Here is a 25088-nt window from a genome sequence, read left to right as displayed (position 1 = left end):
CATCTGCTTTCACGCATTCACTCATTTAGGGATCTGAATTCAGCCTACAAGAAGTGTAGCTCCTTGATCTTCCCAGTCATTCATCTGACACCAAGAAATACCAAGCAGGATGCAAACAGGCAGACAACTGCTCCGATTTGACTGTATATCATTTTATTTTGCGTTCTCAACATTGTCACAGTACTAGTTTTACATCAATGGGTATTTTTCTACTTAGAAACAGAATGCATAATAAAATAAGAGCACTCCTCTCTTCCCTTTGACTTCAGAAGTCTGGCTGTGAGTGTGAGAAAACAGAAGCATCTCAGGAAAGACGACAGAAACGGTGTTAGCCGTGTAACAATTGGCTGTTCATCTCTAGATCCTATGATAATTCAGTCCTGTCGGAGGCAGAGAGAAGCAGTTTGATTATGTAAAGATCACAAGGGAGCAGGAATGCACCTTCAATGTAACTGTAGACACTGAATAGTAATAATAAGAATAATTAATAACAATAATTTACAGACTATTTACACATGTTACTCATTCTTTATTACCAGCTTGCCATTAAAATATTTCCTCCATGTCCAGCCCTCTTTACTTTTACTTCAAGTCACATTAGATTCCATATTTACACTCAGCAGTACGCTGCCAGGTCTTTATACTCTACAGTGGAAATATGGGTGAAATGCATGCCGGAGGAGAATGATGCACAAACAAAAAGACACACTAGCAGGCCAAAACTCGTCTAGATGTAAACAAGCTCAAGTCAGGGAAGTCGTAGCTATGCTGGAAGGTTAAGTTCTAGTCAAGCACGCCGCTTGACAGAGCAACGGTTGAAAAAACAACAACAAATGAAACCAAAAAAAGAGAGTAGAAGAAAGAAACAGTAGGCATCAATGGCATGCAGCAAAGCACCTCACATGGAATCTGGACAGGTTTCACAATAGATCAGTGCTCTGAAGGAACTGGAAGGTTGTAGGGTAATAAAAGTAACTCGGGCTCCTTTTTTGGGATCTGCCTGTACCTTTACTCTCTAATAGCCTGTTGGTGTTCGAATCCTGGTCTGAAGACAAACTTTGTGATTGGTCGGGTACAGCGTTGGGTTTTAAATACAGCCCGCAGTAGATTTCATGTTAAACTGATTTTAACAATGCAATATTGGCACTTTCCTGACACTGTAGCACAGAAACTGCAGCCAACTATAAGGTGTGAAAGTTACAGGAGCCTACAGTGCACGGACACAACAAAATCTATTTTAAAGGTACTTTTTGTAAGGACATATTGCAAATTGTACACATGCGTTAATAAAACTTTCACCACCAGGAGGCAGTGGTTTTCTCAGCAGGTGTGTTGAAATGTTTACGGAGGCGTCGTTCTTTTCATTTTTTATGTTTTTTATTGTGTTGCCTTTTGCAGGCTACCATTGCAAATAGGAATGTTTTCGTAATGATTTACCTGATTTACAAGTTGTAAAGTTACATTTATTTCAGCACCATCTTGTGGAACAAATGTGCATTGCATGAAAGTACGGCTGGGCCTTATTTTAACTTAACCCTGTAACGCCAAGTATATCATAATTGATACATGAGATTTTTAGACCCTTACATTATCAGTGTGATTTATTTTTTCCTGAAAAACCTGAATAAACTGCACAATAAAATTTTAAGCAATAAATTGCATAAAAATGCCAGTTGTAGCAATAAATTAAAACTCATATATGCAAATTGATATTTCACTTCTTTTTTTGTAAAAAATGAAAAGTGAGGTTGAATAAACACTCTCAAATGAATTTTCTGGCAGTTATTTCTTGGTTCAGGCTTTTCAGGGTTAATCCCATACAGAGATGACGTCGATGAAGTCATAGTATTTGGTTTCCCCCCCACATTATTTGACAGCTTCAGTTCATTTCAGAAGTTTTTTATTCTAATGGAATAGATTTTAAATACGTACCTTTAAATAAAATTTTACTTTTTCTACAAAAAAAAAGAAAAAAAAAGAAAGAATCTAATTGGTTTTTTTTTTAAACATTACTAAATGCTTTACAAAATCAGTAATAAAACTTTAAGAAGCACAAGCTCTGGGTTGCCAGGTTGTAAGGTCTTGGCAAATCTACATCCTCACTGAACATTTCCAGGAAATACTGAAGCAGTTCTCATAGTTTTTGTATCTTATTTGCTTAGAGTATCACCTCAATAAGAGGCAGGTTATACTGTTTTATGTGAGAGTGGAGGGGAAACTGTGCCAAGTGTGGAACCTGCTTTGTATATCAACGAAAATCACTTGAAACTGCCCTATGGACTTTGCACAAACTCTAAATTCTGCTTGCACACGTGGGAGGTTTTACTTGTGCTTTCCAAACCAGAGTGGAATCATATAAAATTGCTTATTAAACCTACTAATGTTTGGAAACTCAACAGAGCACCTTTAGCCTGTGGAAAAAATTTGAAAATTACATTTGAAAATCTATATACTGATAACATTGTGCAGCCAATCAGAAACTAAATGGCTTAAAAAGAAGGAGAACAGAGCTGTAACTGCTTGTTTCAGACAGCGCTAAACTGAGTATGTAATGGATTATTCTGAACAGTGAAAAGCATGCAAAGCTACTGCAATAAAAGCAGAGAGCTAAAAAACAGTGTAGCAAATACCATTTATAATAATCAGCCAGCTGCAGACTACGGATTCCTGGAAAAAAAAGCTACTTTTGGCTGCTCTTTGCCAAAGCAGTTAGCGCTTCATGTTTGATGCCCGTCCTTACACAAACACCAAGGGATCTGTGTCTCTTCTCTGGGTTGAAGAGGGGACGTTTGGCTTGTTGGGTGAATGTGTAAACTACTAGACTGTTAGAGAGAAACCTTAAAAACGTGTAATTTATAGTATATCATAAAAATGTGTAATTTCTTGTATAACTGGGTAAACATTAGGCCACAAGACACTTTCCAGAACCTGGCAACCCAAAAGTTGTCTTATAATGAATACAAAGAGCATTTCTAAGCGTATTATTCAATCAAACATTATGAAGCAAGTACAAAGTGTGGCTTTAACTGAGGGCATATATATTTAAGAATACTGATCTACTGGACACCACTTGAAAATGGTTACGTGTGCGCCGCTGACAGACAGAGAGAAAATGTGAAGATAAAAGTTTCCTTTTTAAATAATCGATTATCACTCTGATTTTCAAATGACAGAACACACAGAGCTTCCCCGTTACAGCTTTGATCAGGTCCTGCTTTAACTACAGTTGAACACTAACGATCCAGTTTAACTACTGTACTGCATGTGGATCGGGTTAAAATACAGATTTGGTTACTTATCGTCTGGAGTGACATGAACACATCGCTGACTTCGGTTAGCTGTATTTGAAGAAGTCAAAACTATTCTACCATTCTTTTTTTTTTAAACAACTGTCAACTGTAACACTGATATAGTTTGGGAGTACACAGTTTGAAAATAGCCTCAAGATATAACGTTACATGCAGTTCTTTTCTGTGACACTCTGCATCAGTGTGAAAGGTCCAGTTCCTCCAAATCCATGTGGATACTTGCACTTCACTGAAACACTGAGAAAGAAATGCCAGAGGACGCCGGAGGGAGAAAGTAAAGGGCGAAACTAACAGAACGACCAACAGATTGAACTTGTTCTTCAACAAAAACAAACAACAACAACAACAAAAAACAGTAAATACATATTGCACTAGTTTAAAAAATGCATCTCACAGTCTTTAAGCAGATACAGACTAACTCCTGCCATTGATATCAGCTATGTAGAATGAGCGCTGCATCTGTTGCTTTCAGAAACAGAAAATATGCTCCAGGACAGCAGCCCCCCTGCCTCCGCTCCACACACACACCACAGATACTGTGCACGGGATGACCGGGAGGTACAAGCAGCCATCCCATAATATGTCAGAAAGATGATTGATATAAAACCGCTCTCCGTAATGAGTCAAGCATAAGGGCGCTGTCACCATCACAGAATGATAATTATTGATTTTTGCTCTGTGGCGTCCATCCCAGGGAAAAAACCTCAAGACAAAACAAAACAGTCAGTTACGGCACGCTCGCCGTTCCAGCAGACGCACGGGGAAACCGAAGAGGGAGAGGCCACGCTCAGCCAGCTGAGAGCTTCCACAGTGGGACATGTTTCCCTGCTGCACAGTTTCTCCCTCAGTTTCCACATGAAAAACATCCAGCGTCGTCCTCCTCCCCCTGCAGGACAGACTTGCAGAGTCCCACCAGGCTGCAGGACAGCCTTTATATATTCGTATTGTTCATTGGATTCTAAAAAAATAGTTAAAAAAATAAAAGGAGGGCAGGCAAGCAGCGAGTGCCGCTGGCTTCCTTTGCTTTCAGAGCAGGGGAGAGAGAGAGCTCCGGCCCGGAGACACGTGCAGTGGATGAGACTGTAGGTGGGCTGGAGTGCAGCAGCCCTCAACAATCTAACTTCTAGCTCAAAGGCAACCATTCACAGCAGTACTCTTGCGTCCGACTGCCTAACTAAGAAAAGCTTTGATTGGTTTCTTAACAGTGAAACTACGCCATCTATGTGCAAGTATAATACTGAGAGTTTTCATCGATGCTGTTTGTTCTGTAGTAATAACTATAATAATAACATTTGATATTATTATTTTACAAAATACTATGCACAATATACATAAAGCAATCTGTGTGACTAAATTAGTAAATGCTTTAATAATTGGCACATTTATCACTGCTAACAGAGATATCACAGTGCACTGTGAGCTACTGCTACATTAAATACTTGCACAGCCACGGCTGAGGCTGAGCTGTCGTCTTCGTGTCTGTTCAGCCAAACCGTCTTGACAACGTTTAAAGTTACTGTGTGAAGATTAATATGTACTTCTTGTGTAAAATACTAGTAAGCGAGTTCCGGTAGTTTACTGAGAAACAAACAGTAGTTGTGGTCTTTGTGCATGCTCTTGTCTGTTGCTCCTGAAGCGGGTAGACATGTCTTATGTCCTGAAACAAAATGATAGAAGCGGCTCTAAAAGAAAGGAAAAAAATCTGAAGGAGGCACAACGGGATCTCGTCTGGCTTCGTAGCCCCAGACCGGCGATGCACAGTGCCACCATCATGTCAGCCCAGGAGGAAAAAGTTCAGCTGCAGGGTCCAGAGAGGACGACCTGCCCCTCACACCACTGTGCTGATGCCGCTGTGCTTGGGCTTGGTGCTGCTGGGTCCCTGGGAGGATGGTGGCGGTGCGCCGTGGTGGTGGGGAGGGCCGTGAGTGGGGTGGGTGGAGGAGTGCGGTGGGTGGCTCCCGTGCCCATGGGGCCCGTGAGGATGAGCCGGGTACGGCTGCTGCTGGCTGTGAGACGGGGGAGGGTGGTACTGGTGCGGTGGGTGCTGCAAGTGGGCCGGCGGGTGGTAGTGGTGATGGTGGTGATAAGGGGGTGGGTTCTGGGTCATGTGGCAGAACTGGGCGTGGTGCGGGTGCATGGGCACCGGTCCTTCCGTCTCCACGCGGGCTGTGTGGTGCAGGTTGGCTGGGTGCGGGGTGTGGGAGATGAGAGTAGGGTGCAGCTGGGGCTGAGGGGTGGGGCTTGGCGACTTCACACGCCTGGTGCCGAACAACGATCCGAGCAACGAGGAAGAGTTGGGCAGGGACTGGGCGCTGTGACGGGATGGGCAGTCTCGGCTGGACGGGGCTCTCTGCCGCATGTGAGGACTGCTAATGATGGACCCCTGCAAGAGAGAAGGCTGTCAGATCACACAGACAATCACGAGATCCACAGCAGACAAACGCACACCTGCACTTTCGTATGCTCTGCAGCGTGCACAGCCTCGCTCAATTCTTTTCACAGCGGCACCGACCACATGACCAGCTACAGCTGATCTCAAATCTCCCATGATTGCTTGTGCTGCCTTGTGGAAAAGCATCGCCATTTCCTTTTCCAGTTCACTGCCTTTGTTTGTCTATCCATGCTAACATCTCACGCTCCACTCTCCCTAAATGGTCTGGAGGCTCAGCTTGCCGAGCCTGTCAGAGCCTGCAGTGTCTGCGCTGTCATGAGTAGACACACAGCTTGTACGTCTTCAGCTCTGACAGCAGATGCTTTTGTGAGTTTTCATCACTCCTACCTCTGGTTTCTGAGCTCTCTAAATACATGTAAAATCACTCATGGATCTGTGGACAACAATCTGACACTGCAGACCTGAATAAGGTTTTTTGCCATTTGCATGCAGCTCATACTTTTAGATTTACTGTCTTTAACTTAAAACAGAAATTTCCCCCAAGCCTGGTGAAGAAGTAATTTGTACATTTTCTTTACATTTTCATAGCACAAAACACACAATAAACGATAAATATAACATAAGATAAATACAACACAGTCTAACCAAAATTAATAAAGCCATGCATAAAGTGCACAATGAACTTATAATAGATGATCTTCAAAATCCAAAAGTTCAGCCTATTTAATTATGATCTATACGTGTGTTTTTACACATGAATACTGCTAAATTAACAGAGTTGCATAATATTCTGAATGATTTGCGATGGTGTCAGCGTGCTTTGAAGGTAGTGCATTTTATTTAAATGACAAGGAAGGGTAGTTGTGAACTGTTTTTAAAAGTTAAACACTTTGAGCTGGAACTAATTGACTTGTGATGTTGGTTTATAGTGCTGAAGGAATTTAAATCAATCTATTTATACGGCGTCAAATCACAACAACAGTCACCTCAAAGTACGATATAATGTAGGGTAAAGACTGCAAAAATACAGAGAAAACTCCAATAATCAGATGACCCCTATGTGGAAGCCCTTGGTGACAGTGGGAAGGAAAAACTCCCTTTTAACAGGAAGAAACCTCCAGTACAGCTTGGGGGAGAAGGGATGGAGTAGGTTCAAAGTAAATGTGTTTTAAATGTGTTTTAAAGCCTTTAATATTTCTGTGTTCTGTTCTAAAACATAAAATACATTTTAAAAAATGGTAACGTAGCGATCATGCTTCAGTCCCAGTGATTCTGAATCTAGTCTGAAGTTTTTCAGAGATGGAGAAATAGTAAGTTGTGGTATCTCTTCATGGGACTTGTGTAGTAATAGTTAGATTCAAGCTAGCATTGAAGTAAACTAAAAATGTATGCTAGTCTCAAATCATTAAATCAAGTTAACTCTGTCAGCCATATATAAAACAGACCAGGTCATGTTCTCATTACTTTATAATTTACAGTATTATTTTTTTATTTTTGAATTACTCATCTGAATCTGCTAACATAAGTTATCAATGCAAACAATAGGGTAAAAACTTCCATATTATCCTGTAATACAAAGGTAATGCAGAACACTGGACTGGAGCACAAACTGGAGGAAGTTCAGAACAGTCCCACTCTGAGTAGGTACAACATATCATCCTCTATGTTGGATAAGTGCAACAGTGAAAAAGGACAGGACTTTCTTGTTGATGTCAGAGGTCTGTAAAAGAAACTTCAAACTGTGTCAGCATGCAGTAGAACTGTCAGGATCATCCTGAGTGATCAAAAAAGGACAACATTCGGGTAATGGCTAAAAACTGTTCCCACTACAAAAGCCAAGATAACTCAAACGTAAGAGCCGATCATCAACGGAGCTGTCAGGACTTTATTAGTCGTGCCATGCTGTGTACGTGAAGGGTTAACATGCTAGATGCAACATCATTCCCGTTCTACTCAAAACATGCACAGCAGCCAATATGCTCACGACTAAAACACAGACACTCAAAAAAAGAGAGAAAAACACTATAAAGAAACAATGAAACAGAAACTTGTGATCACAGTGAGCAACGTAAAGTCGGAGGACAGCTCAGCATCAGTTGATCCAAACTTACTTCCATATTGCTGTCTAGTGATCCTGCACTGCTGCGTCTCCCACGCTTGCCTGCCCAGAACATGTAACATGACAGATAAGACATGCCTGGTTAAAATATGGAGGTGCACATATTTCTTGTCTGCGACGGCAGGATGCTAACACACTAAAGTGGTACACGGCTAGCTGGTGGCAGACTAGCGTGGCAGAGGGAGGCGAATAAGAACTAAAGGAAATGGGAAAGGAACAAGACACTGCTCCGAAACAAGGTCAGAGATAAATCTGTGCAGTCAACTTGAGTCACTGCTGGCAGGAAACCTTCCCATCAGCAAAACAACTGATCTGACTGCAAGAAAATGATGCTCATGTCCATTAAGATGAAAGACTCCCAAGGGACAGTTCTAAAAAAGACTGGGTGAAATCAGGGGCTAAAATATGCAATTATAAGCAATATTCAGTGTTTTAAACTCAATGTCACTAACTAAGGAATGTCAATGAATGTTACCGACTCAGGCTGATGGTCTAAAATTCGCAAAGGAACTATTACACCCACAAAACTGTGGCTCTCCTCATAACTGGTACTTGTAGATGTGTAGAGCTCCCCTTTAAAGATAGAGAAAGTTCCCCGAGAACATCTAGGCTTCCGAAATCCAGATATTGATCAGGCTTTTAAAGGCTGTCCCTCATTTACCAAAAAGACACGCTGATAAAAAAACGACAGCTCACTTCAGTCTTCGAGGTTGCTTCCTCACTTTGAGGTCATTGAGTGTGCTTGTGCAGAGCCGACTGTCTACACCCCGCCTGAATGGTAACATTAATTCCTCTTACTGCTAAGACTCTCAAATTGATCGCACTGACCTACATAGCACTGCCTCCTCCCCCTTGCGATGCAGGATTATTAGTTGATAGCCTCTGGTAAATTATACGTAGGCCCATTAGCAAACACACCCATCTCTATCTCCTTGCTTCACTGGCTCAGACACTCTGTACCGGCAGGATGGCCGCCATGCCGTATTCCAAGTTTCTAAATCGATTAACATCCAGAAGGAGTAAACAGTGTCATGCCAGCATCTAGCACAGGTACACAATCTACTCAGCCTAGATGAGGGATGAGACAGCATGTTACTATGGCAACCCCTGACTTTACCTGCATCTGAGAGATCGCGTAGGGAGCTGCTGAGAGCGCTTCTCTTCAGACCTTCACCGATGGCATAGCTGTCGTCGAGGCTTGCTCGGCTCAGGTTTCCGTTTCCTGCATCCTTCTTTAACCCGGAGCTCTGGGACATGCTAGGCCTCACCACGCCCTTCTGTTTTTCCAGCTCAGCTGTGCAAGGAGAAAATACATATGTGCCATATACTCCTGGCTTCCACATATTTTCTACTGATGCGAGACAGCTGCTGATATCGTCTATAAAAAATGGGAACAATTTACTCACATTCTATCCGGTACTTCTCCATCTCTTGGACTTCTGCAATAGATTCTCGCAAATCATCAGTGAACTTTTTGCGGTCCTGAGGATTGGGTGCATTGAAGTTGATGAGGACTTTGATATCAGCTCCAGGAATGGCTGAAGTCAGGCGAACGCCATTGGGATAGTCTAAAGAATGATGAAAATAACATTTCAGACATTATACTATTGAAGTCTATTAGAGTTAGGACTGATGTTACCAGTAGGACATAATAGGATCTGAAACCAGCTGCGGGATATCAGAACTACCATCAGAGACAACAGATTTAGGATATTAAAGTATGTGTATGTGGAGTATGTGACTTGGATTATAGATATAATTCAAAGTTTCCATGATGGCAAGCTCTGAGGTTGGCTGTTATCCATCAAAAAGGAACTTTCCAATAGACTTTCCCATTGGGATTTCTGTTAAAGGAACCATGTGACTTAAGTTTAAGTGCGAGAGTTTAACCTTCAAACAGTCCTTGTTTAGGAGGTTCTGTTGATGGAACATTTGGGATCTTTGACTTTGTTCATTTGTATTCTTGTATTTTCCCACTAGTGTCCATTGGCCATTTATAAGAACCTGCAACTGCAAACAGTTATTTTTTGTGCCCGCTTAGCTTTGAAAAGTCATGGAGCTACAGAGGAAGTCCTGAACTGTCTAGGAAGTTTTTGCATAGAAAGGCATCAAACCGGATTTTCAAGCATGACTTTTGTCGGTGCTATATAAATAAAAACGAATCAAATGAAATGAAATTTGACACAACAGCCTACAATGAGAAAGTCAGCTTTAACATTCGTAATAATAATTTAAAAAGATGCAGTTTAAAAGTAATAGTTTCTGAAAATGTCCGCTAATCAATTTGCGTTATGAGATCAGACCAAAAACAGGGCTGAAGAAACTTGTGGTTCCCTAACATTAGTTCCCTAACATTAGTTCCTAGAACTAAGGGGTCTGGGGACTCTCAGTGGACACACATCTATATCACAGTGAGTGCTTCATGCAAATACTACTTACACTGATTCTCAAAGAGGAGGACTTGCATGCCATAAAGAGAGAAGGACTGTCGAAAGCTGTATGTCACAGAATTCTTTTTCTTCTGGAAGATTTTTGTAACCTGTGAAAAAAGCAAAGCACACACTCTTTTTAAGAGTCTTTCACTCTAAAACAGAGTTTGTTCTCTTTTTACTGAAAGTAACATCTGCCGTACCACTAGCAAGTCATTGAAAAGGAAGATCTCCCTTTGGTGCAGGCCCAACTTTTGAGGTTTGTTGGGGTCGGGCACTTCAAAAAGTCTGCAGTAACAGACCAGTCTCCGGTGGGGTAGAGATAGTACCTGCACAACACAATACAGTATAATTTCTTATTCTGTCTCTTGGTGCTTCACAAAGAGCTTTCAAACATGCTGCTTCAAACTTTATGCCTCATACAGCCTTGAGGAATAACAGAAAAATCCCACTCAGTGCTAATAGTGTGTGTGTGTGTGTGTGTGTGTGTGTATATATATATATATAATATTCTGTAACTCTGTAACTTCTGTCGGTGCTGTGCTTTTTTGGAAATCGAATTTCCCAGAGGAACCCACCCGAGGGATTAATAAAGTTCTATCTTATCTTATCTTATCTTATCTTAATATGAAAATAATTGAAAGGAAATACTTACACAGCCAAGACCATGATGTAAAGAGCCAATCTAAGGAGTAAGAAATCAAACAAAACACATTTCAGAGCTTGAGGGACACATGTGAAAATGTATGCAACAAGAATGATAAGAAGTTTCAAGCAATGTTTAAGACCAAATTAAAAACCAAAACAGTTTTACGGATGACAGAACCACGCTGCCAGAGTCCTTCACTTTCCTCTTTTCCGACTCCGTCCCCCATAATGGTCATGACATCATAAGGATCATCTCTCAGGTATCGACTCACAGAAGGAGTAGTTTTCAAATAAACGGCTTCAAGATCATTATGAGCGAGGCTGTTTATCTCATTTTTACACAGCTTGTTAGCTCAGACTTTTCTTGTGGTTGGTACTCAGGGCAAACAACATACTGCAGTAATTCACAATGGTATAGTAACCCTGAAGAGTCACACGGTGAAGAAAGCTGGCCATGAATTAACCATCACACTATAGCAGTTCAGAGGCACACTGGGTAATTTAGTGTTAATGCTCCTGCTTGGATTCAGCTCTTGAGTGGAGGTTTTTAAAAGAAAAGGAGTTACACTTCACATGTAGCTGTCCAAGGTCAAACTCCAACTTACTGGCTTTTTTCCAACGATTAGCTTTTCCACTTTCTGAACCTGGGAAACGTGGTCTTCATTTGTCTTGAGCTCCCGCTTGCGAATCCGTTCGTATATCCCTACGAGCATCTCTCGGGGGATGTCCTCCCCATCATCGACTCCTGCCGGGGGATAAGAGGAAAAGAGAAATAGAGAAAAAAAGAGGGATTAATGATTAAATTGCAGATTTATGCAAGCCAAACCTCTAAATATACTTACTTGCTGCATTGCTTATGTATCTCAAAATACATACAGAAATGTCCTTCAAAGCTCTTTGTGGACAAGTATTTTCTCCTCCATTCAATACTGTACTTTAATTACAGACACTTCAATAGGCAGAAAAATTATTCAGTCATGCCATAAAGCCATTTCCTAATACCCTCAAAATCTGTTGAGGACAACTAAAAAGTACTTTGCTTCGACAGGAAAGCTTTCTTGGCCATGACTTCCAAAAAAATAAATACCTTATTGACATGGCCATTAATCAAGGCAATGTGCATGCACAAAACTCAATTTTAAGATGAATATTTATCCTCAGAGAAACAGTAATGTGTCAGGGGAATACTGGTTTTGTGACAGAACGTTGGATGTGGTGCAGTGAGGGAGAACAAAGTACCTCTAAGGTTCTTAACAAAGTCCTCCAGCTTCATCTTCCTCTCAGGCTTGACGTTGGGGCTGTACATGTCAGTGTTGAGGAGGATGATTGCAAAGGCAAGGATGAAGATGGTGTCGGGGTTCCTGAATTGTCGCACCACACCGGGGTTGCAGATGCAGTAACGCTGGCTGGGAAGAATATGTAAGGAGCAGAAACTGAATGCAAAAATCATTGTTCTGATAAAAACAATAAGTGTGTAAATTAATATTTGGGCCATTAATCCACCTATATTTACCCCTAATAGACAAAAGCAAAACTATTTACTTTAATAGCACAACTGTGCTATCAAAGTGCAGCCATTGCTAACTTTAGCTAGATAAACTAATATATTAACAGAGCTATTGTATGTATTATAAGAATTTACTATGATGTCTTTACATAGTCTACATCTAAATATAAGCATTACATTAACAGACAGAGGTGCAACAACTAGAGTCATGGTGCCACGACAATAACTTGGTCTTAAACACCAAAAAGACCAAGGAGATCATTGTAGATTTCCGGAAGAGGGGCCATAACAACCATCTGCCTCTCTTCATTGGCAGTGAGGCGGTGGAGAGGGTGAGCAGTTTTAAATTCTTGGGGGTAACTGTGACCGAGGACCTGTCCTGGGGCAACCATATCACCTCAGTTGTACGGAAGGCCCAACAGCGCCTCTACTACCTGAGGAGACTGCGGAGCGCACACATTCCCAGATCTCTGATGTTGAACTTCTACAACTGTGCCATCAGCAGCATTCTGACGTATGGATTTCTAGTGTGGTTCCCCAGCTGCACCAAGGCCGATCAGCAAGCACTCCAGCGGGTGGTGAAAGAAGCTGGCAGAATTATTGGAACAAGTCTGCCAGAGATCAGTAATATCTTCCCCACTCGCTGTCTGAGGAGGGTGCACAGTATCCTGCGCGACCAACATCACCCTGCGCGCCACCTTTTCCATCTGCTGCCCTCAGGGAGAAGGTACAGGTCTATACAGGCCAGAACATCCAGACTGGCCAACAGCCTGTATCCACAGGCTGTGAGGCTCCTGAACTCTCTGCCCCCCTCTCACGGACAATAACCATATCCAACTTCTTAATAGCAATGAACTGGTCTGCATTGGTGCATCATATCTTTATTCTCTTCCCCCTCCTGCCCCCCCCTCTTTCTTAAATAGATAACTATCATATCTGATATCATATCTCACAGTACAATAATATTGAATGGGTTGCATTGTTGTATTTTGTCATGTTTCTCAGGTCTTTGTCTGAATTTCTACGAACATTATTGCTAAGGATTGTCTTATTGCATTGGAGTCACACTGGGTTAAATATGTACACTTGGGTTTTAAGGGGTATTTATTATTTTCTTCTTTTTTTTGGGTTGTATGGAAGCCCCAAACGCAATTTCATTGTTCTTGACAATGACAATAAATAAATAAATACCAAATACATCAGTACTGACTAACGTACAGTAGGTGACAATATGCTAAAATTAGCACGCTAGACTAATTAGCTCATTTAGACTACCCAAAGACTTGAGACCTGAGCCAGTTTCTAAAAATGACCTTAATGCTACTGAAATAACACAAATAATATTACATCAATTTCACTTTGACTTATGTTAGATGCATTCTGGAAAGTTACAATGCAATGTTTTGCTTGAACATAGGAGCTAGTTGATAAGAAGGCATCAGTAAGACAACTTACTGGCAAAGTAAAGGTGTAAGCTTCCCTGTAAGCGATTAGTTTGGGGCATAGGTATCAATGCTTCACCTGATATTAATATTGAGCTCTCTGCTATCTGTTCTGCAGTCAAAGAAATAATGTGCAAGTACAGTAACATTTGTCAATACAGCTTCCATGTATTACACGGGCAATTTCTGAACCACCACAAAGGGAGCTTGTACTCATATCTGGATATGGCTGCAGGTGAGCACCAGATGAGCAGTCATCACTATCTCCCCTGTAACTGTGCTGTTTACTGAGGCCGAAATGTCCTTGCTCACTGCTGATCGAAGCGAATTCTCTATGCACACGAGGGCACCTTTTCTGCTGGAAGTTTTGGAAAAGTAAATGAGGCACAAACAACATCTATCAGCAGCCCTGAGGGAGGTATTCCTTCACTCTTTGAACTAATTTTCTCTAAATCATTTTCTACAATGCCTTGGTCGAACAAAAGTCTGGATTTGAAATGGCTTTGCACCGCTCTATTGCTTTCTGCTCGCGACCGTTACATTTAGACTTTTTGGTGTCACCTTTGTTTTAGAGGATAATGGTGTTGTTGAAATGGAGCAAAGCTGGTTTGTGCTATCCATTAATCATAAACGCTATATTGGTGGTAAATACTAGACACGGCAATGAACCCCATAATGACCATCCTGTCACATAATCAGTTAGTCTAAATTGATGTATGACCCTATTTGCAAAAACATCATTTTACACCTCCTTTCTACAGAAAGGCACATGAAGTGGTTTAGATTTAAGCTACCTACATTGGTTTGGGAACTAAAGCCATGGTTTTGCACCCAACTTTTAAAAGCATGCCTTACCTGAAGGCCTCTATCAGTCGCTCTACCTTCTGTGCTTCCCCTTGGACTCTGATGTGTGCCTGGAATTTCCTGAGCGCTTCATCCAGCTCCATAGCTGAGAAGTCCATTTCATCCACTACGCAGCTGGTGAAAAACACACGAGTTCACAGTGAGCAGGAAGTTTGGGAGTGTAACAAGCACCTGCCAGTTCAACTGAGAATATTTTAGAAGTTGTTGGGTTTTTTTTGGCCACGTAGGTGAAGAACAGTTGCAGAAGTTTAAGATTAAGGATGACTACAAACTTGGCTGTTGTCAGTGAGTAAGCTGATCTGCTGTTGATTTTTCAGATTATATGCAGGACATGAAAGGGAGCAAGAGTTTTTCTGCTCACTTGACACTTACTTAAGTAGAAGAAATGTTCATTTCTTCCTCTGCTGAGAAGAGGATTGTGACTCAGCACTCCAGAGCAGTGATACCTTGCATGTCTGGATTTATAGACATTTTCTCAAGGAGCCCTTTAGTTATGCCTGTCAAACTGACACCAGCGGACCTTTTCTGGCCTTATCCTCCAATGAATCTCAATAGGCTCTGACAGAGCTGGTGTATTTCAAGTGGGTCTAAGATAAATCTGTGCAATCTAAAGCATGAGGCACTATTGGAATGATACAAAGGAGTGGAGAGTAGACAATCTATACGACTGCTCTCTCATATCAAAAAACCTGGAAACTATAAAGAGGATCTGTATGTTTATCTGAGCATCATGGCAATTTCCTGAGTGGATTCCATTTCTGCTTATTTCCTGCATGTAACTTGAGTCATTATATAGTCCTTAGACAGTGTGAATGAGGGTAAATTACAAACTGCCAACCTTATGTGCAACTAAATGATGATTTATATTTATGTTCCCAGGAGGCAAATAAACTAACATTCTGTGCACTGGCATAGTTGGCAACTTAAATCAAAAGCCTGAAATGATTTATCCTCAAATACAAATATTCCAAAAGAGTACACCGGCATGATCTGCTGCAGACTCACTCGAGGACATCCCGGTTGAACTGTTTCTGCCGATTACCCAGGAACTCGCCAATCATCTGCCTACTCAAGCCTTTCCTCTGGAGCAGGAAGTGGGCCACACCCACCGGAGTGTCTGGAACAAAGTTTCGCTCTATCAGATACTGAATGCCTTTTTCTGGCTTCCTAGAGACACAGGAAAGAGTAGAGAAAGAGAGACCAAAAAAGAAAGAGGCAAAATGAGAGTGGGTGAGGACACATTCCAAATCTGTGATTATCCCGTTGCGCTCCTAACCCGGCCAAATGTGTGTCGCATGAGGGATAGGACGTAGGGAAGCCAGGAGAGAGTTACAACTCTCTACGGTGTTGATCACAAATGATTAAAAGGCATTTTATAGCGGGCTCAGAAAGCAACCAAATCCACAATCAGCAATGATTAAACAGATTCAGCCGGGCTCAAACGAACTGGAGCAAAATGAGTTTGAAGCTTGCTTGCACTTTACGCAGAACAGGCAGAGATAGTTCTTGTTCCAAACAACTTCATTGCATTTTAATGTGAGGTTCATTTCGAGTTTCTAAGACAAAACAAACAAAAAAATCCCATTTTGTAAGTCATGTGAAATGAACTGCATCGAATTTGAACAAGCCAAAGAGTGTGAATGTATCATGTGTTAAGTGACGTTCTATCGTGTGGACGTACTTGTTGAAGAGATTTAGGCCAATGCGGTAATGCCTCTTGCGAATGATGTCATTGCTGAATGCAGGTGAGTCCCAGCTGTTGCGAGTTTCTTTGTGGTACGTCTGCTTGCTGAGCGTCTGTTCACGCAGGCTGTCCCTGGACGAGGATTCAGAACTACAATTGATGGTATCGTTGGAGTTCGATGTGCTGTTGATGCTGTCATTGTCGCCATCTGAGAAATCCGACTCTGACTTGCTCTGCCGGTTTGCTGTACCATTGATTGCCAGATGGGCCTCCAGCTGTCGCGATCGATGTCGGGAAGTGTCTTCTTCTCTGGAAGGCCCTCGAGGTGGCAGGCTGTGGCTGACTTGTTTAGGGCTACTCTGCTGGTTGCTGATGCTTCGTTCGTAGGCATTCTGTCTCTTTAAAGAGCTGCGGTCAGAACGATCACTCAGCTCCACTGAGCTATCACTGGGAGGCTCTATGGTCAATAAGGGTAGGTGATCTACCCGTAGACGTTGCTCTTGGCATTCCAAGGAAGGTGTACTGCGGCAGCTGGTATCGGTGTCCCCTTTTTCATCCTTATGAGCAAGAGACCAATAATCTTGTGAGGAGTTGAGCGAACGCTGGCGCAAGTCTGATTCTGTGCTTGAGGGCCGGTCTACAGACTGAGAAAGAGGAAGGGGTGGTGATAACTCCTCTTCGTCGATGTACAGGGTGACATCGCTGTAAGACGCTGTCATCTCATCGAGTTTACGGTGTTCTGAGGCGCTGTGGGAGGGTTTCACCTGACAGGTGACCTCTCTGTCCATATCCTGGAGGCCTCTCCCTGGCTCTGACTGACTGTCTTCACCATGTAGGCTGCGGCAGTTCAGAGCATCATCTATGGACTCGGCTAGAGATTTCACCTGCCTTGAAAAGGCATCTTCTAGTTCTGTGATGGCATCTGTGAAGTCGCTCTGTGTGGTGGGGGTCTTGGCCTGCACACCCATCTCCCCGCCATGGTCTGACTGCCTTAGTGCACCAATTTTAGTGCCATCATCTGTGAGAGAGACCTGCTTTCCCTCGAAGTAGGAGCTATGGACTTTTTCAGGTCCTTCAAAGGAAAACTGCATTCTCATATTGGATAGGACGATCCGTCTGGACATACGGTTCTCAGACATAGAGCTTCTAAGACGCTCAAAGTTTTTGTTCATCTGGTATTGGCGGAAAGCTGTCTGTATGGTGCGGGCAGCATGCCGGGTTATGAAACGCCCACCATATTTGCGCTCTAGCATCTCCACCTGTAGGGAAAGGAGGGGAATTTGAGAGAAATGAAAACATATTGGAAACATGGGAACACTTTCCTCAATAGTCCCTTTAGACGTGTTCTTACGAGACTTGAGACTTGCAAAAGCATCCTACAATGGTACAACCGAAGCAAAAAACAAAAAACAAAACAAAAATAAGAAAACCCAGAAAGCTAATTTCCTGAGCTCTCTGGCAAAATATATTTGTCTGACACACAAAAAACATCGTTATGATAAAGATGGTTCATCTATGATCACACAGTCTAATTAAAGAGACTTGACCACATTATTTTTAAGAGATGCTAACACCAATAACTAAACAAGCTTTGTTCACTGAATGAAGCCTTGGGAGTAACAGCTGAAAGCTCTGAAAAAACTAGCAAGGATTCTGATCCTTCTGTCCAAAACAACAAAATGTGTGTCTGTACGCCACAGCCTGTAAGCACAATAGGTACAGGTGGCTTGTTTTATGAGAAACAGTACATTTTCTAACTGTATGACCACTTTAGTTCATTAACATAAATGTAAGATAACCAGAAACTGCTTTTTTCTCTGAAACTGAAAAGAACAAATCCTACTGAATCATTGCAGTGCTTGAGAGAAACAGTATCCTGTCTTGTATTCTGTATATGACTATACTGAAAAGTCTCAAACTATATGCCTCTAATTAGAATAATGTCAGGGCTGAATTGCATTGTCCCCCTCTCATTCCCGTACCGCTTACACTGACCTGGTTTCCACCTATGGACTCATGGGGGTAAAAAATGACACTAAATCTATACCACTTCTGTATGGGACGGCCAAGGAGGCGAGTGGGTTTATACTTGCCACAAATGGAACATGACAGGAAGTTTCAATGCAAGAAGTTAAGCAGTGACAAAAGGATTAAGCGGTGATATCATTTCCTATCGATAATGTATTACTAATATAGATGTCATACAGATGCTATTTATTATTGAAACACTATTATTTTGAAACAATGACAGTTTGACGTGTCATGTGATAAATAACTCAGAAGAGCATTTAGCTACATTTGACAGTGTGCTTAGTAACTCTGGTCTTTCTGGTTCATTCTAAGTTCTTAGTGCTTTCCTGTGGGCTTCAGCTATATGAAACTATAGAAGTAATAAATAAATGCAAACAGACTCTAGATACTCTATATAAACAAACTATGCTGTGAGTCTGTTTGGTTGGCACACAACCAGAGCTAAGGAGGGAATGATGCTCTCTACTGGGGTCACCAAAGTCACTAGATGATCTTTTATGTAGTTCTTCTAAAGGCCATGCACATATTTTCCTGTCATGTCCTTATACAAGAGTCTCAAATTCTACTCAGCAACACACTTTAATGCCTAGTTGCCTGCTTTTTCTTTGGGCTTGCTTACAGATAATACGCTGTATGGTTTCCACTACCCATAGTCCTCTCCATGTTGTGGTCAAGCCACAACCTCTGAGGCTGAACAATGAAGTCGACTTTAAAATGCCAAAAACTTCAGTTCCTCTAATGAGTACGGTACTTGAGGATGGTAGCAAATCTCAATATACGCTCAACTTACTCCTATTTAAGTCACTGAACAGGACCCTTTGACTGTGTTGATGCCTAATTTTGCTGCTAATTAAGTTATTGGTGTCCTCTGGAAAAAATGGAGGGATTCACTGTCATGTGGAGCCTTAGTACATGGCTGAAGACCAAGCAAACCATCCATGCCTACTACTGCTGGAAAAAGAAATGACTCTGACTATGAATTTTTTATGTGTTGAAAGCCTGTAACAGTCTGCACGGCCCTAAATACACATTACAAACTAACTGGACTTCCAAACTAGAAGGACTTGATGCACCACATCAGATATCATGGGGTGTAAAGCTAATAGATAATGGTGGGCAGCAAACTAATGAAAACATTATGAGAATACAATACAACAGGTTGCAATTTTTTTTAATGTTGACAGAAGTTTTGTTTTTATACTTTCAGAATGAATCAGTCAGAAAGTGAAAAATGGAAAAACCTTGGCAGGGAACTGCAGTTTTGGCTAATAATTCTCCTTTGATGTGCCACGAAAAACTAGGATCTACTACACATCTGCTCATAATGCCTCTGTGTTCAAGCTACTCATTACTCTAAGTTTTAACAAATTTAAGTTAGTGTGGCCCTTTCCCGTCTCACCTGCTTGTCCTGTAGGTCAGATGAGAGCTCATAGCTCTCTGACAGCGAGCGGGAGCGCTTGATTGCCTCCTCTTCTGCTTGCTTGCGGAGGATGGACTGAGAGTGCTGAAGCTTGGGCCGTCTGGGCCGTGGGTGGCCTGGCAGCAAGATGTGCCCGTAGAGCTGGCTGTCCAGGTGGTCGGGGCCGAGCCCGCCGCTGTGGGTCACTGGGACACAACTGTAGCCACCACTAGGGTCCACAGAAGCTCCCACTTCAGTTCCTGGAGCATCACCTTCCACACTGCGGCACACAAACACAGAGAGCACGCCAAGTTAGTCTGCTTAGTCATTTTCCTGAGTGCACACACTCCCTTGTGTGTGTCAGCACAGAGCACGTGACAGATGGAAAAAGTGAACTTTGATACTGCTGGCAGGGTATAAATGCGAGCGAGTGAATTTATAGCAGCAGTCAGTGTGCAGCCTGTCGTCTTTACACATTCTCTTTCCAGAGCAGGAAAAACCTCAGGCTATCCCAAGCAGCCGTACGAGCGAGGCACTATGTCTTAATTAAAACAAATGAAATGACTGTGAATAAAAGCTGACTGTTAAAGACACACTTTAACTCCACCGATGCTGAAATTACCACAACATTATCAGAAACCCAATCTTACTATAAACAAAGGGGCACCATGTCAGAACTGATTAAAGCATGTGAAGTAGTGCCTTGAATATTGAGATCAATACAGACCTTTGTTCTCTCACAGAAGTTCAAACATCAGTTTGGATAAACTGGCAATGACCGACCGGCTCGTTCCAGACTATAGATCGGTTCTCCCAGCATACAGCTGGTCTCCACACATCTTACACTGTTGTGATTTTCTACCATATATTTGGTTCTCAAAGACAGCTCCATAAGTATTCCTGTAAAGAATCAAAGATTCTGCCTTACAGGACTGATCTGACTGCTTTTTGAATGTTTGACGTAGTGAGATCTTCCTCTCCACTGACAAATGTTTGATTTAAGAAACTTTTTCTTTGTACAAGACTGGATGTCAATGTAAGGACATTAAATGCTTATGAGACTGCAGATAAACATTTTAGTCAAAAGTGTGAAATTCCATGAAAAAGGAAGGAAGCTGAAATGAGGATTGCTGACGATAGAAAAAAAAAAGATGGCAAATGAATCTATCATGAATCAAAGTGAAACTGCACTTCCTCCCTCCCAATAGTTGCAAATCATTTTTTGCTCATTTACGGCTTATACTATCCACTGCTATCTACACACTTAAAACACAAAGTATAGAGTTGCAGGTGACAGCAGCGTGTCGGTCATACAGCTGGACAGCTGTGTGGCTCACTTTAAAGTTGCTATCGGCAGGCTTCCTTTTACTTCTCTTTTTACTTCTTCATTTTGGAATAAATGTTCATTTCACAATGTAGTGGCTATAATAATGAGAACATGCGTGTTCCCTATCAGTCACACATTTACTATGCAATTCTGTTTATCACCTTGTATGATGATGATGGCTACCAAAACAGGAAGGGCATATCTACTGGGAACTTACCATAAGGAGCTGAAATACTAATGGCAGAGACAAAATTAAAGGAAACCTGTTAGCCTAATACAGGTGTTTAAAAAAGACGTTTGGCTAGCTTTGATGGGTATTCTAATGACTTACAGCTGGGAGACATGACTTTAGGTCCACGACATGAATCATCCTTTAAACTCTACATCCTTTAAACAAGCATTACTACTTAAGCATTACTGCAACTACTAAAGGTTCATTAGCTTTGCAATCCCCCTCCACCCCAGCTCCTCCTTTCATGCCATCATGTCACTGATTCCTGCTCTGTTCTGCACTGGGTCTTGCTGATGCTCTTACTCCATGGTGTTCCATGTATGCACATGTGTGGAGGTCCCAGAACAGAGCTACACAGCCAAATATAAATGACAGCAGATGAAATAGCTGCCTCTCTTTAAATGCCGTGGTTTTGATTGAACTGCAAATGCAATCCAACAAAAGGTGACTGCTGATATGTTCACAGTGGAATGTTTCTCATGCATGCAGTTGGTTTGCTTTCTGCACATGCCATTTTCCCGTGAATGTAGTCATGGAATTATTTGTTGCAAAAACAACAAGAAGGAGATCACACTGAAGCAATTGGTGAACACCTCAGGTTGGTGGCCTCTTAATATGCAGTGAGGTGGGGATAATAATCATGGTGCACAACTACACTTGTATCTTTTGTTGTAGTTCTCACATATGAGTCTGAGTTGCTCTTCAGTACTAATCATTTAGACAGCAACCACTGGAGACAGCTTAACTGAATTTTTGTGTCTACATTGTTTTGTGAAAGATATCAATCAACACTACAAGAACAGGTATAATATAGTACAACTCCAATTGCTACTTCCTATTAGTGTAAGCCGTCAACTGCAGTCGAGCTCACTTCTAAATTAGGCAGAACACTACATTAAATTGCTAATCAACAAAAAAAAAGACAAGCCTATCATTAAGGCTGGCTGCGAACCCCTCTGTTCACCACCACCATCTAAGAACCACATGTGGTATATATCATGACTTTTTTTTTGGTTTATTTGGTGAGGTCTCACTTTGGGGAGGCCTGAAAAATAGATTAGCCTAGAGCTTGGCCTCTGACCATTGATGTGTTTTGGCTCAAGTGGGGTACTTAAAGGACAGCCCAGCTGCTTATACATAGTGTGTAGGCATATTTCTGTATGTGGAGAACTGCTGTTTAAGAAACTCTGTGGTATCAGTGCAGAAGAATGGGATGTAACATTTGTTCCCCAATTCTTGATATTTTGTAACATGCATCCATGGTTGTTACTCTTCATCTGCATCTCCTAAACAATTATTTCTGCATGACAGACTCTCTTTTTCGGCCCTCAGGAAGCAAATTTACAAGTCCACCAGCAACCAGCAACCAGGCTGAGACATCACACAAATCAGAAAGTTGCCAATAGCTTCATGTGCAATCGTGATTTGTAAAAGATCACACCAACTACTGCACTGGCATGAGGAGTGAGACATCCAGAAACACTTAGCAGATATGCTTTTCATTATCAATTCATTTCACACAGCAGTACACAACGGCAATGTCAGAAAAAACAAGACATCCATGTTGCAGGATGTTGGCCTATTGTTGGCTGTGTACCATCTGACCTGAACAGTCAGTCAGAGACAGAAATGTGTCAGTGCTTCATCAAGCCAGGACGTGGTGGGGTCTGACTTTAAAAACAATGCATAATCAGTTTGACCAGATTTCAGCAGTTTTCTCTTAAAACAAAAATGTTCCTTTTGTCATCAGTGTGATGGGTGAGGTGGAAAGGCTCATCTCTGTGGGAGAATGTGTCAAAATTAGATAATAAAGGGTGAAGTAAAAGTTTGAACAGGAAAGAGATTTGACATCCAGGATAGGGTCAAAGCGGTAGACTAATGATTCCTGTCATCATTCTGAAGAGGATGATATTTAAATGGGGCTACATTCACATAAGTTAGACTTCTGCTGAGAAATATGACATATCAAAGCAAAACAGCTACATTTTATATTGGTGGTGTTCTGAGATAAATCTGAAAAATGATTCATTTGTTCAGATGCTCTAAAGAACCAAATGTGTGTTCATCTCCACACTGGGAGGTGTCCGCTCTACTCTGACCCACACAATCTGAGAAGTCCATTTCTAACATTTGTTTGTGCAATTTTATTCTTTCAGTCTAGTCTTTGGACAAGTTCCAATTTGCTTCCAATAATGCTTCGCTGACATGGAAACCTTTCTACTCCTGTCCTTGCATGGTTAGTATGGAGTTTAAACAACTCTGAAAAACAGCTGTGGTGTAACTTCTCCTGAAACCACAAACTACTGTGTTCCTGTTTTGCTCTGTGTAAAACATTTAAACAAAAAAAAGAAGGGTTGTGTTAGTTTGTGAACTTTGAGATGAGTGAGTCGACACATATTTAAACACTGAGAGGAGCTACGTTAACTATTTCTCCCTTCTTCAAAACTTTAAGCTCAAGTTTGTACTGGGGAAAAAAAAATGTGCCTAAAATTAACAATAGCTTAGTAGTGGCATTTAGAACAAATTTGGAAGGCCGCACATTCCTGTGGGATACTTTGCAATAATGTTTATTTGGCCAAGTCACTGTAATGAACGACAGTTTCTCTGTCACGTGATAACATCTCTCATTAGGGAAAACGTCCCCGCTCTCCAAGCTGGACACTCACGCTCATTTTAAAACCACTTTCAGCATTTTCATTCCCTTCCCTGTGCACCCTCAACACATTTTTAATTTTTAAAGGAACTAATCTAATCAGACAGAGAGAGCCCTTTAATTAGACTGAAGGGCGGGCCATAATACATCTGCTCCAGCAGAGGAAGTTTAATTGGAAATATCAATTCCGTTAGACGGAAGAAGAGCTTGGCATGCTCGAAACGTGGCACCAAACTCAAACCACTTACAGCATGCTGATGTCTTCAGTTAGCTGGTTATGTTGCATGAGAATGACTGAAGAGTATGTTGCTTATATTTCAACATATATGAAGTATATGTTGAAATATCCCCAGCAGTCAGAGAGGGAGAGAGAGAGATTTGTTCAGAGCAGGAAGAATGAGTGTGACAGGTTTTAGAAAACGCAAAAGGATCTCCTTCCTAGATAGCTCCAGTCTTCATACTGTAGTACTGTATAGGTGCATATTAATTAGAGGTTATACATGTAGCCAATTAACTAGCAAACTTCTAAAAAGAATGTAACTACATATTATTGCTAAAGAGATATCATAAAGATGCTGGAAGAACTGGGATTGGCACCTCCAATGTTTGAGATGCTGATGGAGGTAATTCCACTACCGCAGTTTGGTACGTGTTTGGATCAGTGCTGGACCATAAACTGAGGTGCAGCAGCGACTGTGGGGAGCATGACTGAAGCAGGAAGTACCCGGATCACTGATATTTGTTTAAGCTAAGTGTATCAGTGTTACCGTGTTGGGACTCCACTTGTGTTAACTATAATCTGGCTTCAACCTAACACACTGCTACAGCTTCCAAAATGTCAGCCAGTTGAATAATTGAACTGCTTTCATAAGAGTAGCTCTTTCTATTTCACTTATCCTGTTAGCAGTGGAACATTTCAGCCTTACATCTGAACACCCCGCTCATATTTCAGTGATTGACAGCCATCTTGTTACTACATTAGACCGAGTAACATTTCTGAATGAGTTTCAGTGCAGAACAAACACGAATGCAGTTGACAACTGACAAACGCCT

The 25088-nt window shown here is 41.7% G+C and overlaps 1 protein-coding gene across 12 annotated transcripts in view; it reads right to left on the bottom strand.

The window, feature by feature from the left end:
* Positions 1 to 137: 137 nt before the first annotated feature.
* iqsec1b (IQ motif and Sec7 domain ArfGEF 1b) overlaps positions 138 to 25088 on the bottom strand; it is a 235928-nt gene continuing 210977 nt past the window's right edge. For 11 of the 12 annotated variants that reach the window (XM_080890606.1, XM_080890610.1, XM_080890609.1 and 8 more), the window contains 13 exons: positions 19824 to 20103; positions 16391 to 17652; positions 15715 to 15876; positions 14701 to 14823; positions 12136 to 12302; positions 11502 to 11641; positions 10904 to 10933; positions 10452 to 10577; positions 10259 to 10358; positions 9226 to 9387; positions 8937 to 9113; positions 7812 to 7861; positions 138 to 5691 (listed from right to left, as the gene is read on the bottom strand). In XM_080890606.1, the coding sequence (XP_080746732.1) occupies positions 5137 to 5691; positions 7812 to 7861; positions 8937 to 9113; positions 9226 to 9387; positions 10259 to 10358; positions 10452 to 10577; positions 10904 to 10933; positions 11502 to 11641; positions 12136 to 12302; positions 14701 to 14823; positions 15715 to 15876; positions 16391 to 17652; positions 19824 to 20103 (3334 nt within the window). In that variant the 3' untranslated portion in view covers positions 138 to 5136. The remainder of the gene's footprint in view (positions 5692 to 7811; positions 7862 to 8936; positions 9114 to 9225; positions 9388 to 10258; positions 10359 to 10451; positions 10578 to 10903; positions 10934 to 11501; positions 11642 to 12135; positions 12303 to 14700; positions 14824 to 15714; positions 15877 to 16390; positions 17653 to 19823; positions 20104 to 25088) is intronic. The other variant, XM_080890607.1, reaches the window with a different exon arrangement.

The sequence above is a fragment of the Rhamphochromis sp. 'chilingali' genome (assembly GCF_963969265.1).
Source record: "Rhamphochromis sp. 'chilingali' genome assembly, chromosome: 9".
Lineage (NCBI taxonomy): Eukaryota > Metazoa > Chordata > Actinopteri > Cichliformes > Cichlidae > Rhamphochromis > Rhamphochromis sp. 'chilingali'.
This window is presented reverse-complemented; position numbering and strand designations above follow the sequence as displayed.